The sequence below is a fragment of the Diplotaxodon limnothrissa genome, linkage group LG19, assembly GCF_057381915.1.
Source record: "Diplotaxodon limnothrissa isolate DT_005_m linkage group LG19, D_limnothrissa_male_GT1.1, whole genome shotgun sequence".
NCBI classification, from domain to species: Eukaryota; Metazoa; Chordata; class Actinopteri; order Cichliformes; family Cichlidae; genus Diplotaxodon; species Diplotaxodon limnothrissa.
In genome coordinates this window covers 28,022,818-28,038,527 of record NC_140614.1, presented here as the reverse complement: position 1 = coordinate 28,038,527, position 15,710 = coordinate 28,022,818, and the positions used below count along the sequence as shown (strand labels likewise).

At 40.6% G+C, this 15,710-nt stretch overlaps 1 protein-coding gene across 1 annotated transcript in view; it reads right to left on the bottom strand.

The window, feature by feature from the left end:
* Positions 1-773: 773 nt before the first annotated feature.
* The window catches only part of stac (SH3 and cysteine rich domain), a 30,631-nt gene continuing 15,694 nt past the window's right edge, over positions 774-15,710 (bottom strand). The window contains exons 4-11 of the mRNA XM_085342346.1: positions 14,951-15,032; positions 14,689-14,795; positions 13,847-13,928; positions 13,008-13,075; positions 9,900-9,997; positions 3,958-4,009; positions 3,305-3,442; positions 774-1,436 (exon numbers count right to left, since the gene is read on the bottom strand). Of these exons, the coding sequence (XP_085198472.1) occupies positions 1,338-1,436; positions 3,305-3,442; positions 3,958-4,009; positions 9,900-9,997; positions 13,008-13,075; positions 13,847-13,928; positions 14,689-14,795; positions 14,951-15,032 (726 nt within the window). The 3' untranslated portion in view covers positions 774-1,337. The remainder of the gene's footprint in view (positions 1,437-3,304; positions 3,443-3,957; positions 4,010-9,899; positions 9,998-13,007; positions 13,076-13,846; positions 13,929-14,688; positions 14,796-14,950; positions 15,033-15,710) is intronic.

The following is a 15,710-nucleotide window of genomic DNA, read 5'->3' as shown; positions in this document are numbered from 1 at the left end:
TTAACTACCGGAATAGTCCACATGCGACCACAAGGACATCTCCTGCCAACGCAATGTTCAAAAGAGATCTGCGCACTACCTTTGATCTTTTGAAACCCTCGACTGTGAAGAACACTGTACAAAAACAACAAGAGAAACAAATCATGTACAGGGGTCAAAAGGTCAAGGGCAGAGTCTTCAGCACCGGCGAGTCAGTGCAGGCCAGGAACTACCGAGGAGTACACAAGTGGGTTCCTGCAACTGTCATTGCTCAAACGGGTCCAGTTTCATATACAGTTCAGGTGGCCGATGGAGTCTGGAGAAGACACGTGGATCAGCTACTCCGGTCCGCACCAGTGTCTGCAGAAGGGTCTTGCGGAGATCTTGAAAATACACAACACATTTTCTCCACAGGCCTTTCCCAGCAGATCAAACACATTGTGATCATTAAAAACACTATTCTGTTCCTATTATACTGCCATACTGTAAATCTTTGATGAAAAATTTAAGCAAATAATAAATCAATGGATAAAATAATAATTTTGAGACAAGTCTTGAAAGTAAAGATGGTGAAAGGACAGTGAAGCTTGGGAGTGTGCGGGCAATTATTTTGGAAGACCACAGAGAATTTCAAACTCTTTTGAAATTACTCCCTTATGTGCTTTTCTTTAACTTCCTGCGCTTTGCTGTTTCGTACCTGTTACAAGAGAAACGTGTTCCTTTTTTTTGGAGGACTCTGTAGAGAGACAAAGGACAAACTGGAGGCTTAAATAATCTAATTTTGCAGTAAGCAGTTTATACAAGTTGCTCGTACGTGTTCATTTCAGTTTATTTTCCATTGCCCTCCCATGATGTGCACTCTGCCATTCAAAATAGCCATCTTTGAGCTTACACTATGTTGCATTTACTCTATTTTTGCTTGGAGCATAATATAAAAGCATGAGAAACTAAATTATTTGAAGGACTTCCATTTATATACTGAAAAATAATCATTCAAGCATGTGTTTGTGTTTTAGGCTTAAAATGTTAGCCCTGCTTTCAAAAAGTAAACAGGCTGGATAGAACTAAGGGGAAATTTTTAAAAAACAAACCCCATCTAGGATAAATTTAAATAAAATCCAGTGACACAGTGATCTCCCGTCTCCTTGCAAACAAAAAGCAGTTTCTCATCTCATCTCTCCTTTTGGTTCGAGAGGGAACAAAGAGGAAGGCGTGCTGATAAAACAAGCGCCGCTTTTACGAGTTCGAACTCCAGTTTCTGATGGGGTGAACTCCTCCAGGTGGCTCATCCTGATCTCTCTCTCTCTCTCTCTCTCTGACTCTCTCCGTCTCGGTCTTCATTTCTCTGAAAGTTTGTCTCAGATGATCTCCAGGACATCGCAGGGCACGAAGCCCCTCTTCTTTCCGCTCTCCACTCTGATGAAGCCGCTGTGCTCGCCCTCGCTGCTCACACAGATCTGAAAGCCAGAAGAAAAATTTTACTTTACCGACAAACAGGACATGTAGAAAGCAGTTAATCAGAAAAAAGTACCTAATAAAGCACAAACAGGTCTTACTATGGATCCTTTCTGAGTTACTGGAAGGTAAGATGCTGGAAAACCATAGCCATAATAAGGAAAATCCAGAATGTATATTATTGAGTTGTTTATGAGAGTTATAAATTGCCTCTTTTAAAAATACATAATGGTTATCAAACTAATAATCAATTATAGACAGCAGGAGTGTGTTTTAAGGAAATAAGATCATAACATGATCAAGCTTATTCACTCATTGACACTCACAATAAGTCAGAGCACACTGTGTTTGCAAGCTTGATCTGAGTACTCCCTAACAACTTCCCTTGGGATTGAGAGGCTGGAAGGAGAGTGAGTGGGTCATAGGATCATTTTGTGTTTGGTGGTTAAATCTCCACTGGGGGTTGCTTACTTTAAATCTCCTCAGAGTCCCAACATGCCCTGGACAGTATTGTGGGAAAAAGGGGCCCTGATTTAAGTGCAGCCATTATGCTCCTCTGTCTGCCAAATCCACTTGAGCTTTTCAGTGAATAATTGTCTACAATTGAAGAGTCACTGGAGGTAAGAGGCAATGCGGGAGCTGCAGGAAGGTAATATGATGTCTGAAGAGCTGCTGGATAATATGAATCAGATGCAATGTAGTAGCTGGAGTGTGCTCGTGAATTAGATACAGGCCTAATGTGGAAATGTTAATATCCATAATAAGGTCATTGCTTCCCCAACCCAAAATGAAGATGTTGCTCCCTATATGAATCGTGCTAATGTTAAGCCCGAAGACTACTAAAAGCTTCCACAAGTGCCATGAAAAGGACCCATATCCTTACTTTTAATCATAAGAACGACTGTTTGCAGTTTTCTTTAGCATTGCATTAAAAAAAATCAGAATACTGGACATATTCCAAATCTGACTTTCATAAATTGCACCTGACCCAAACAAACACTGCCACTAAAGCATGCAGCTCTATCGTCTATCCTTTACGCAGCTGTAGCTGAACATGTACGACTGTGTTATACGCCTTGATGAAGAGAGTGTACTTGAATCCATCCTGATATTAAACATACACACAGACCTGAGATGTGTTACAGCAAACATCTCCCATACCTGACCTGATTACAGACTAGCTTGGATCCAGGCTGACGTAAGTCCCGTGTTCCCTCCTAGAACACTTTATCATAATCACTGCAGCTCTGAACTTTTCTCAGCTTCTCGCGTGAAAAGAAGAAACATTTTTAGTGTCCAATCGCTTTTATGTGAGAATACAGTAGCTAATTATCTGGTGAATCTACAATGAGCCAAAGGTGGTCGTGTCATACCTCTCGCATGCTTACCCAGATGCCATTCTTTCCTAAACCTGTCAGGTACTGTAGCTAAATCCCGACTGTGTGCTCCACTTGGGAAAGTGCAACAACAGACGATGTCATGTGACTTGATTTTCTAGATATTGCTTCATGATGACAGAAAGAGAGTTTCACTGGTCTAGGTCAATGAAGATCATTTTTTATTTTAATTTAAGCCAACATGAAATAATCACGGGAGCGTGTTTAAACAGACATTATTAACACATTTACATGTAAATACATATCAGCCCCATATCTTAATCGAGTCTGACCATTAAGGACCCTGGAATGTACTTAGTACGCTTTTTGTGGCTTTAAATATATTGTCTTTCCCTGCTGGTAATGCAATTTCTGTATGAGTGCCCATTTCATGTCTATTACACGTTTGCCATTGGACACTTCACTACTGTCTCGAGATTAAAACAGCTTTTACTCATCCCCCACGAGGACACATCTGCTCAAGCCTGCAGTACCTGTCCCTCCTTCAGGGTGATTTGGCCTTGTTCCTTGCAGCCGATGAACGTCCTGTTACACCTGAAGACTTGGTCACCAGCCCGCAGTTGATGAGCAAAGGCTGCTGGGAAGAATCCGATCCTGTCCTCAATTACACCCTGAAAAAAGGAGTCATAAAACGGCAGGACATGAGAGGGTTCAAACTTGGCACGATTACATCGAAGCCTTGATAAAAACCGTCCACACACCTTTAGAGTAAATGCTGTTGTAAATCATGTATTAGGTTCACTATGATGTTTTCACATTGCATGCAGGTGCTTCATCAGGTGCTAATGTTTGCCTCTTTCCTTGGTATCTCTTGTTTAAAGACCAAACTGGCCAGATGTCTCTGTTTATCTACAGCCTACAGAGCACAATGGTGTTAAAATGCGTGATGATTTTCTTCATGGTCTGGTGGCGACAGGCTGTCTCTGTGCTGTCATGCAATCGGCCCTTTCGTCTCCCTAATTTATCTGTTATGCATTTGTGTCCCGAGTTACCCTGTTTCCTTGCTCCTATAATTCACAACCAGACTTATATCATTTATCGGTCTGTTTCTTTTAAAGCTTTTTCTTGGCTTTGTGTAAAAAAAACTTAGTGAAACTTTGCTGTAACACAGAGATGTAATACCTACCTTCCACCAGTCATCATTGGAGTCATCGGCCACCAAGATCCTGTCTCCTGCTCTGCAATACATGAAAACATCCATGAATTATTTGAAAACAAAGGAAAAATACTCAAATCCATCACTGATTGGAAACATAATGACATTTAGACTTCGATAGAGAGGGTATTTTCACACTTAAATGGCATGTAATGCCCCTAAATTCCATTTGCTCCGAGTAATTTTCCTTCATCCATCCAGGAAATGCATGAATCAGTCTATCCCACTGCCCTGTGTGCCATAATTACAAACATCTGTTCAAAGCTACGGGCTAAATTTGACTAATAAAAATCTAAAGGACCAACGCTGCGGTGCCAAGTGTTGGTTTATGTAATTGTCTTCCTTTTACTTCCTTTTGTGATTCAAAAAGGAAATGATTCACAAAAAAACACCTTTCATGGAAGGTGAGAAACGCAAAGTGCCCAACACTGTAAAATCTTGAGAGGTGATGGCAACAATGCAGATTAATGCTCCAATTAGAAGCAGGGGAAATGTTACTTCAAATAATTTAATAACGAAAAAAATGAGCTGTGAAAGCGAGAAGAGGGTTGCTGTGCTGCTAAACTGCAAAAACATTCGTCATCATTACAATCACTGTGGCCAAAGGTAATCAAGTAATCAAAGCGTGTGGTGGAAAGTGAAACTAATCATAAACCTGTCGTCCCCCCCCCCCCCCCCCCCCCCCCCCACACACACACACACACACTTTAAAATTAAAATGAAATGTGAACTTTCTGAATAAGGAATCAGTTCAATCATCTTTGTTTTATGTGTTTTTGTTTGAGGTATTGATTACAGCCTGAAATAAGCCCAGCTGAGGAAGAAAAAAACCTTCATGCAGCCTTTCAGAAGAAGAAAATAGATTTGAAATAAAGGCATTGGAGGAGTTGAAGTACTTGAGATGAATGAATTTCAAATGAAGTGTAACGACTGAAGTTTTTTTCTCGACGAGGGAGGGGAGCGACCCACGACTGTGTGCATGTAGGAAAGAGATGAAAAGAACAAGTGCACTCCTGCTCGCTTGTCCTTAAATCCTCAGAAGATTTCTGCGAGAGCAAGAACAAATGGGCACTTAGGCTGAAGGACTGTTCTTTCCCGAGGGCCTATTTCAAAGTATGACGCCCAATCAGTCATGGTTAAGGCGGGGAGTAAAACCTGGACCCTTCGTTTCAGACTGATAAAAAGGCAGGCCAGACATGTGAAGCTCTGCCTACTTTAAATTACTCTTCAAGTATGTGTGCGTAAAAATCATCGTCTGCTGTCAATGTTAATAAATCTTTGGATGCAATTTTTAAATATGTTTTTGAGGACACCAAGGCTGTGTAGCTCTGGGTCAGAAATGCAACCTTTTTTTTCAGTTCTGACCACAGACCAACCGGTGCTACATCAGGTGATTTTAATTAGTTGTTTGTTAAAACCAAAAACAACTGCTGACATCATGAACCAGTAGGGTTGCCAACCGTCCCTTAAAAAACGGAATCGTCCCGTATTTAGAAACAAAAGTACACGTCCGGTATTGAGCTAATAAGGGACGCACTTTGTCCCGTAATCCAGTGAGAATCAAAAGTAGTCTATAACTTTTAATGGAATTAACGCTTTGTTTGAAAACACAATTCCCAGCCCCTCTCCTGCTTTGTGACCAATGAGCTGACAGCACACTTATGACAATTCGAGTATGACAATTCAGATTACCGCTCATCTCATTGGTCGAGGAAAGGTCGCTTACGGAGAAAATACCGGAAGACAACAGATGACCACAACAAGAAGCATGGCCAACAGGGAAACAAACGCCGACACTGCGGTGCAAGTCTCGGACGACAGTACACCTAAAGCTGGGCAGACACTGTGCGATTTTTTCAGTCACGTTATTCAGCTCCTGCTCAAACTGCACGATTGACTCGCAGGGGTTAGAAGTTGGTAGGTCACGATGCAGGGTCTCACACTATACCGCCCGATGCTCTGATGCGACCTGAGTGCTCACACTGTGCCTCCATAAAATGAAGGTTATAACAGAAAATCTGTCGCTCGCTGTCCCTCTGTCTTTCACTCACACAGACACGCACACCACCATCAACTTTGCTAAATTGCTAATGAAAAACATTGATCAGGCAGCTGTGATTAAGCAGCAATGTAAATCCAACTATTTTCACGGTTGTTGTGGTCGTGATCATTTTGTGAGGCCACATCGAAAAGGCTCGGATGAGCTTTCCAAAGTTCTACAAGTTGTGCCTCCATCGCTTGTGTCCAGATCACACGCTGCACAGCCGTGCTGCACCGTCTTTTTCACCGACGTTTACCTGTTTGCGCGTGAGCAGTGTGAGCGGCTCACGAGCGATTGATGATCGGGAGCTGCTCGAGGTGTTAATCGCTTCTCGTTACCCCACGTATACTACACGACGCACGATGAAGGCCAAAATCGGGCCGATCACCAAATCGGTCGCACGACTCATAAATCGTCTCAAAATGGGCCAAAAATCGCACAGTGTAAGCCCAGCATTAGAGCAGCAATGTTTGTTCGCCCAGAGAAAGAAAAAAAGGCTGCGAAAGATAAGATAAGATAAGATAAGATAACCTTTATTAGTCCCACACGTGGGAAATTTGTTTTGTCACAGCAGGAAGTGGACAGTGCAAAAGTTATGACGCAAAAATTAGAATACAATAAGAATAAATACAGGGAGAAATGGGAAAAGGAAACCACTGGGCTGGGAACATGCACGATAACACCTATAAAGTGCACTGCACTGTGTGCCGGCGCACTTTTTCCATAGGCATGCTTCTAGTGGTGGGCACATGAAGAACATGAGGGGCGTGAAAGCTCGGGGAACCCTTAACCATTTTTTTGTCCACCAGGCCACGGCAGAAGCAGATATGGTATGTAAACACTGGTTTATTTTTTAAACCCTCTGGTTAAGGTTAATATGGGCATGTGCAGTGAATATCAGCGCTATGTGGCCAGAAGTGTGATAATATAATTTATTTTGTGTAATAAACAACTGCAAGGATAGATGATTACAACAAATAGATCACTAATACATAAAAGTAATACATAGATTAATAATGATGATGAGTTATGATGCGTAATCATGGGAACAAGCGGGTTTACAAACAGGAGCAGCTGATTAGCATTAGAAAAGCTGAAATAATACCTCAACTGAAGCCAATTGTACTAAATGCACTATATGTGCACTGTTACAAGAATATTTTTGTTGTATTGCTTTCTATTAATTTATATAATTTTAAGTTAAGCAGGGCAGAGTTCTTTTAAAGAAAGATTTACTTATATTCTCAAAAGTTAAGCATGACAGGCTTCTGTTTAAGAAAGAGACCTGTTTTACTGTGTTAATGTTGTCATTTTGAGCTAAAAATAAATGGCTAAATGATCATTTGTTTCCCATATGGTCATATCACAAAGAATATGCATCTGCTTAAATCAAATTCAAGTCAAATGGTTAAAAAAATAATTTCACACACAAAAAAAAGAGCTACCACACTGGGAAGGGTGAAGACAACTGGGTTGCCCGGCCCTGGCCACGAGGTGTCCCTTATTTATTTTTCAGGGAGTTGGCAACCCTATGAACCAGGCATGTCTGGAAATGTACAGACAGTGAACTCACAGGCTGGGTTGGAAATTAAACACCAGCTTCCCCCCCCCCCCGAGTCTCAGCAACAAGAACAAGTTGACTCAGACTGTCAACTTGTTGCCTTGTGTATAAGCTAAGCTAAGCTAAGCTAAGCTAAGATAAGATAAGATAAGATAACCTTTATTAGTCCCACACGTGGGAAATTTGTTTTGTCACAGCAGGAAGTGGACAGTGCAAAAGTTATATAGCAAAATTAGAATACAATAAGAATAAAATACTGTACTGAATAGAATAAAATAAAATAAAATACTATATACAGTAGAATAAATAGAATAAAATATACAATAGGATAAAAATAGAATGCAAATGCTTTATACAACTGAGTAAAAATACAACTTTTTCAGAAAATACTGACCTGTTCTGCTTAAAATTAGTCTGCGCCAACATTTTAGGAAATACTATGTTATTTTTTGGCTCTATCGATAGGAAAGTGTAGAGAGCCGACAGGAAAGCAGGGAGAGAGCGAGGGGAGACTGACTGCTCACTGGGCTGAGCAGGTGACCAGTTCAGTTCAGTTCAGAGGGATAGTGTAGAGCACCAAATCACAACAACAGTCACCTCAAGGCATGTTTTCTTGTAAGTTAAAAACCTGAAAATAACAGAAAGAAAACCCCAACAATCAGACGACACCCTCTGAACAAGCACTTGGTGATAGTGGGAAGGAAAAACTCTCTTTTGACAGGAAGAAAGCTCAGGCAGAACTAGGAGGGATGGTTTTCCTGCATGTATTTCATTCTCCTTGCTCTCCTCTGTTTCCACGCTTTCCTCTCTACTCTACTGTCCGGTCAAAAATAAAGGCTAAAAAGCTCAAAATAAGCCTGCTTAGTATAAAAGTCAGAAATTTGTTTTCATATACTATCATAACACAATATTGTCTGACTAAGTGTTCAAAATTAGAATAATGCATATGTGAATAATGTCTGAGGTGATACTTAAGATTGTGTTGATGCCATGGCTGAGCTTACAAACTTATTTGTACTATGAGCAACATAAACATCAATGATGTTATCAAGCTCATAATCCATTATAATTCAAAGGTTATTTTAAAGCATGAAGCACTAAAGTTTAAGTGTCACTGGTTTTAGTGCGGCACAAACTAATGACTGAGGGGAAATCCATTGAAAATAACCAATGAAACTTTGACTCTGAGTCCAATTTGGACACCATGGGTGACCCATTAGGTGATCACTGTCTCGGGATTTAATTAAAAACTACCAAAACAATAGTCTAGATGGGGTGGTGGTCACTGTGAAAATGGGAAAATGACAGACAAGCTCCACAATGTAATGCCTTTAGATATCATGCAGTTTTTGACACTTTAAATGCAGTTTTTGAAATTAGTATTTTGCTTTAATTGTTGGAATTTCAAAATATTTGTTTACATTCTTATTACAATTCAAAACAACCTATTTCAAGCAATTAGTGGTGGACTTCTTCCACCACTAATAGCCAATTACTAAATGTTACTAATTAGTAATTACATTTAGTAATTACTAATAACTAAAATGTCTAATCGTTATGGAGCAAACTGTGAACAATACACGAACAAGTGAGGCTTTTGGCATCTGTGCCCAAATTATGCAAGTATCTGCTTCTGCGCCGACCTGAAAAGTATGAATGTCTCATCACTTTAACTACAATAAACTCAGTGTTATCCTTCAGAAACAGCATGTGTGCCTGGTACACTGAAGGGACCCTTTAAAGGATCTATAAATGGACTTTCAAAGACCCTCATACTCTCTGAAGATAAATCTAAGAAGACATGTAACAGATTTGATATTAATAAATAATGCTGGCACACACCCAGGTAACATTAATGAGGCCACACCAGAGAAATAAATCTTTGAGGAGTGTTACATAAAAAGAGGGCACTAATTAGTTCCTTTTGTGAATCCATTCTTGTCTCTGAAGACAGTAATTAGTCTATATAAGATAAAAATGACACAAGATAAAGAGAGAACAAAGTGGAATTGAGCAACATGACTTCTTGTCTTTTAAATTTTCCCTTGCTTCCCTTCCCTTTGAGGATATGAGTAAGCGCTGAATTCCATCTGTTTTGTTCGGAAAGTTTAACTTAAATTTCAGTGAAGATAAATCATGTTTGGGTTGCACTGCGTGAGCCTCGTATTTGCTTCTATTTCTTATTTAAAAGAAAAGAGAAATCTATCTAAAGAAATCACTATGTCAAAGTCAGTTAATTCACAGTCTAAGTTCATGTGCAGGTGTTCTTATTATTAGAGCGTCTGTGCATGTGTGTGTACGTGCGCTAACCTCATCTCCAGGTCGTGGCTCTCCTGGGCGGTGAAGCTGTACAAGGCCACATACGTGTTGAGCTTGAGGACGTCTTTCTGTAGCATGCTCTGCTCCATCTACAAGACAGACCAAAATGCAGTCTAACACTACTTTCTCTGTTGTCATATCTTAAAATAGTCTTTTGGCATTCACATTAGTGTATTTACAGCACACTGATAGACTGAGGAGCTGCTTAAGTTGCTTTACAATCTGTTCCCTTTAATCCTCCATCAACATGAGTGGGAGAAAGATCGGGGTTTTTCTTTTTTCTTACAAACACTTGGGAAGTTTAAACAGGACATGGTTGTGGGTGGAGAGGAAGTTCTCAGAGAGGTGTTAGCACAATTAGCAGGGAGATATGCCGCCATTCTGGCGCTATTCACACCTGCTCATAAAACCTGGTGGGTGTGTTTTCCCATTTCATCACCTTGAATCTGAATCGTGCCTGCTGTGCCCATGAAATCCATCCAAACAATAACTTGCTCTCTTTTTGCATGGTAACAGCAAGGAAAATGCAAAAAAAAAAAAAAAAGGATAATAGCTGTTTTAGGACAGCAGGAGACTTTTCTATAATCGTGGCACTTTACAGTAATGAAAAAAAGTGGGTTTTGGTCCCCCAGCACCAGCCATGTGGACTGGAAATGTGGGTGATGGATGAGCTTAGTTATCTGCGGCCACGAGGAAAAGTGCCTCTGTGACTTCTGGGTGAAAACTGCATCAGACAGTGGCGATCCATTACAACTAACTAGGAGCAGCTCACAGGCCTTGTGAGGTCCCGATGTTGTGGCCGGGATCAGTGGATGTGAGGTCGGTTTGGGTGAGATAATAATCTCCTTTGCAAGAGAGCTATCAAAATAAGAAGCAGGGACAAATGTAAAAAAGCTCATTATAGATACTACTTGTATACTTACTGTTTAATCTTATATTCATACATCAGTTTTTTTTAGCCCTATATCAGGATCGTGGGAGGTTGGAGCTTGATTGGGGCGAAAAACAGGGTTTTAAATCTGGATCTGTGAATCGGTGAATCTCTATAAACTATAACCTCAGTTACTCAAATTGTCAGGTCTGTTCATGCACACTCAGTTAGTAGTTTAACTGGAATAGTTCATCTTTTAACAAAACTTCTGGCAACTGAATAAGCATCTCCTGTTTAGGAATCTCTGTGTTATGTGTTATGTTTGTGTTATGCTGGCCATCTCACGAGTGTAAGTCGAGTGCTGTCTTCAGCTCTGGTGGCTACAACTCCTGTTGGAACGATCCAGCTCTAACTAGGCATGCCATTTGTTGCTGAGTGGGCAAATAAAGTGGGCCATCAGAAAATCTTCATTAAATCAGCTGCCTGCTGTCTAGAGCTAAGGCTGATTCAAAACAGCAAAGCTGCAAAAAATAAAGATAAAAACAGCTGAAAGATACTTAAAGGCTCCAGGTCTGGGGCCTGAATGATATTTATCAGTATTTTTTACGAGTTGCTTCCAAATGATGATACGTTTTATGTGTCCAGCAGCAGTGAATGAGCAGAGGCCACAGCAGTTTAAAAGAAAACAGAGAAGGTACCAAGAAAAAAAGAGAATAGAAGCAAAAAGATGTCATTAATCAGCAAGAATCAGACCATTTTACTGGCTATTGATCTCTGAGAATTTAACACTAAACCTGAAAAGTGTGAACAGATGGCCATCCTGTCATGTGTTCCCATTTGAGACCGTGAGTCCCTCATCTCAATTTGAAAACTGCTCCTTCTCAAGGGAAGAAGCCGTTTTCAACCTTTTTTCCTTTCTCTGCTCATTACCCTGCAGTGCCTCCATCTGTCTGTCCGCCAGCCTGAGCTAATGGAGCTGTCGGCTGACAGACAAACAGCCTGCTGCCAGCTGTGCTCGGTCCAGCCTGATAACACTGCACAATGCATTTCAAGCTCTGAAATGGACGACTGGACTGCTAGATTATATTGCAGAGTCGAGGTGTTTATATGTGCATCTGCGCGTGTGTGTTCCCTTGTACGGATATTTGCTCATTTTTGTGTTTGTCTGAGTATCTGTGGTCTTTTTCCATTGTTGACAACGGAGATAAACATGTTAAGCAATAAAAGTAAACAGAATAGATGGCGGCACATAGAAAATATCTACAAAGAGCATCAATACTAAGAACACCTCTCCCACAAATTCCAGCGTGGAAGGAAAAGGCAGAGAGGAGGAGAAGAGTTGAAATATGCCAATGAAATATTCATGGATGCTCCACAGGGGGCGATAAGACATTCACAGAGGTTTAACCTTTTTCTTTCTCTGGCATGAATTTTGCACTGCATCTACACTGTGGAGAATAAACAGACCGAATCCAAACATCAAGGTCAAGAGTTGTCTGTATCAGCGCTGGCCAGTGGTCGTGTCAGACCGGGTTTGATTTGTTACGGCAGGAAGAGAAAAGAGAGTGCTCCCCCGAAGTCCTGGGAAATTTAGCAGTGATGATGGAGGCGGAGATGAAGAACGGGCTGGCAGGGTATCAGTTCTCAGGTGAGCCAGAAAGTTCAGGAACTGAGCTCCAAAAAAAAAAACTAACGTTGTGAAAGCTAAGAGGGAAAATGTGGAAAAGTTCACTACACAGTCAGAGTTGCTGAAACTGCTGAAAAGACAGTTATAGGATGCAGTCACTTTACTTTCTCTCGCTCTTACCTATATAATTACCAGTTTAGTGCTTCTCTAAAAAGCTTTTTTGTAATTTGTGAAAGGACAACAAATTGTATCTGCATGTGAAAAATCAATCTGTACCTCAGATGTCTGTTTTTAAACTAAACTGGAAGCTCGTGTGGCTTCCGAAGAACAAACTGGGCTGAAACAACCGACAGCTGTTGTGCTTTTTGGCTTTGAGGAACACGTGTTACTTATAAATAAGGACTGTCTGTCTGTCCATCTGACATTTACATAGATTTAAGAAGGAAAAAAGAAACCGTGCAACTCTTTCCTGCATATAAAACGACAACATCAATCCAGATAAACTGGTATTCCAAGAACAGTACTTCTCAGTGTTGTACTATACTCATGCACATGCACACAAAACCAATCTATTATAAAATGTAAAATAATGGTTTCTCACCTGCAAACTGTCGGGTTTTCTTTCTGGGTGGTGGTACTGCTCTGTCCCGTTCTCAACGACCGTAAAAACTGAGAAAACAACACAAAATGAACTTTGCCCAACTAAACAGTCTGAATAAAGTTGTACTTAGTTTTAAGGTAGCAGGATATAACTGTATCAGAAGACAAAAAATGGATCTAATGTTGTCACATGTGGAAGAAAATCAAGACTAAATCAAGAGCATAAACATGTCTACAGCGGGAACCATTGGCCTGAAAGTGGCACTTCAAATCTAAATGTCATCACTGTGATCATAGAAATCCACATACAGTTTTCAGTTAACATAATTAGCTTTTTTCCTTGTTAGCTTGAGCTAATCATAAAACAAGAGCAGTTGGAAGGCGAGCACATGACACAAGCTAAAAGTGAAGTCATTTCTTCTTTTGTTCGGTTAGTTCAGCAGTATTATTACCATGCTTCAAACAGCATTTTCCAAAACAATGTCTTCTTTTTGTAGTCTTTAGTTCTATCGTCTTAGGCTTAATACTCTGGAGTATAAAGGGTCACTGCATTGCCCTTTACTACAGATGCTATTGTACAGCTGGAAAACCCTGCCCACTGCTGAATCAAGAGCTAAGCACAGTAAAGAACACAGAAAAGTTCACAGAACATCTTATTTTAAAGACTGACTTTAATGGAGAATAAGGAGAAAATTTCGTTGATGGTTCATAGATGGAGAATTTGATGTTGCAACCTTCTTCAATTCTCTCATTTATGGGAAGAGCAACAGCGGTGCATTTTTTCCTGTCACTACGTGGCATTAATCCAGATGCACACTGTGTACTGCAGTGAATACTCACCATCATCGCTGTGTTTTCTCGACAGCTCCTGCCTGCTGCTGTGAGCCACAACTTCCTCTGGAACCTTATCCAAATCACTGGTCTGCAAAGACAAAAATTGAACGGGCAAAATTCAATTAGATAAGTGCAGAAATAGAGAGGGAATGATGTACTACTAATTAGATAGATAGTTGAAGGTTTGAGCACAGGATTAGTTAAAATTCATTCTTTTTTACAGAATAACCAGCTATCTGGGAGTCTGGCGAGCAGTAAACATGCTGTTTCATAGTCTACATTTGGAAACTATTATGAGAACCCCCGTTGAGATCACATTGTCTCTGTAAGCCTCAACTGACACACACATACACCCATTCACTAACAGCTGCAGAGGACAGGACAGAATGGCCCTAACCCAACAGCTTTCAAATGTCATCATACAGAGGTGCGTATCCAGACTTCTCGTGCAGTTTAGCTTACATTAGCAGTGATACAATGTGAAGAACACATTTCCCTGTGCATTAAACGTACCGATGGAAGAAGGCCAGAAGGGACTTTGGCTAAAAAATCATTTTAATTCATCTTCAGAGCTGTAACGTGAGAGTTCCTGTCATAGGTCTGGACCAGACTGCCTTTATTGGTAGTGTTTACAGCCCTGCAGTAGCAATATCTATTTAGATCATCAGCTACACAGTGTCTGCTACAGTGAGACAAAATATAAAGTGTAGTCCATTTCCTGATAGAAAGTCTTTATATGCCACAATAAAGAGGATACTTTATGATATGGACAAAAAGAAACTGGCAAAATAAATAAATAAATCGAATTAATCTTTAAATAAAAGTAGAGAGGGGTATGTTGCTCTTACAGAGTTTCTGTGGGGAGATTCAGAACCGCTGGCTCTCTTTGTCCTTTGTGCCAATGATGTGCCGAACCTCAGGGCTTCATACACGGGGTCCACCTTATTGCCGCAGGCTTTAGAAAAGCATGTTACAGACACAAAACCATGTGGCAAATTACCAGACTGTAAAACCTTGTGCATCCATTTTATGAAACTGCTCAATTAGAAACCCAGTTTTGGGAGAATTAAGTTGAAATGAACCAAAAGTATCCTAAGATAAGCTGCTCACCAATAGGCATGACTTCTTTGATGCAGCCATACTGTTCCTGGATCAGTAATGGAGAGCTGTAGTACCGCCGAAAGCCTTTTGGCTGAAGCGAGAAAGACACAGAGCGGTGACAGGCATTAGAGACAAATCAATATACAGCACCGCAGGCAGTAAAGTGCTCCGACCATTAAATACAGCACATAACTCTGTTCATTTGGAGTCTCGGAATGTGGCTCTCACTTCATAGGGATAAAGTTCTGCTACACTGGATGGTGCACAGGATGGAAGTCAAACACTGTGAATGAATGCAGAGCCTAATATTAACATGAAAAACAAAACCTTTAAAGCCTCAGCTAAATGGCTTTTTTCGTCTTTTCGTGAGAATAAGAGGAGGACAGGGAATATCATTTTCTAAGATCGATCATGTGTTGCGTTTTGTAACCTGTGCATAAGGTAAAGAGGGGGAAAGCTGGCAAACACTACAAAGCAATTCCAGTACTAATCACGAGTTTTCATACACAGATAACGCTCTGTAATGTTGACAATATTCATCACACCATAATGACATAATAACTACAGCAGCACCAAAAAGCGTGTAGGCATGAATACGTGGTCAATGGTCTGTGCTTTTATGGCTTACTCTGCAAAGCAAATGACGAAACGAACATATAGAGGATAGTTGGAGAGACAGATGAAGGGCGGAGTGGAGCACAGATGCTGAAGGGGCTGTTTCTGTTTACAAAGTGACGTCAGACTCGGTCCACACTCAATACTGCATTAA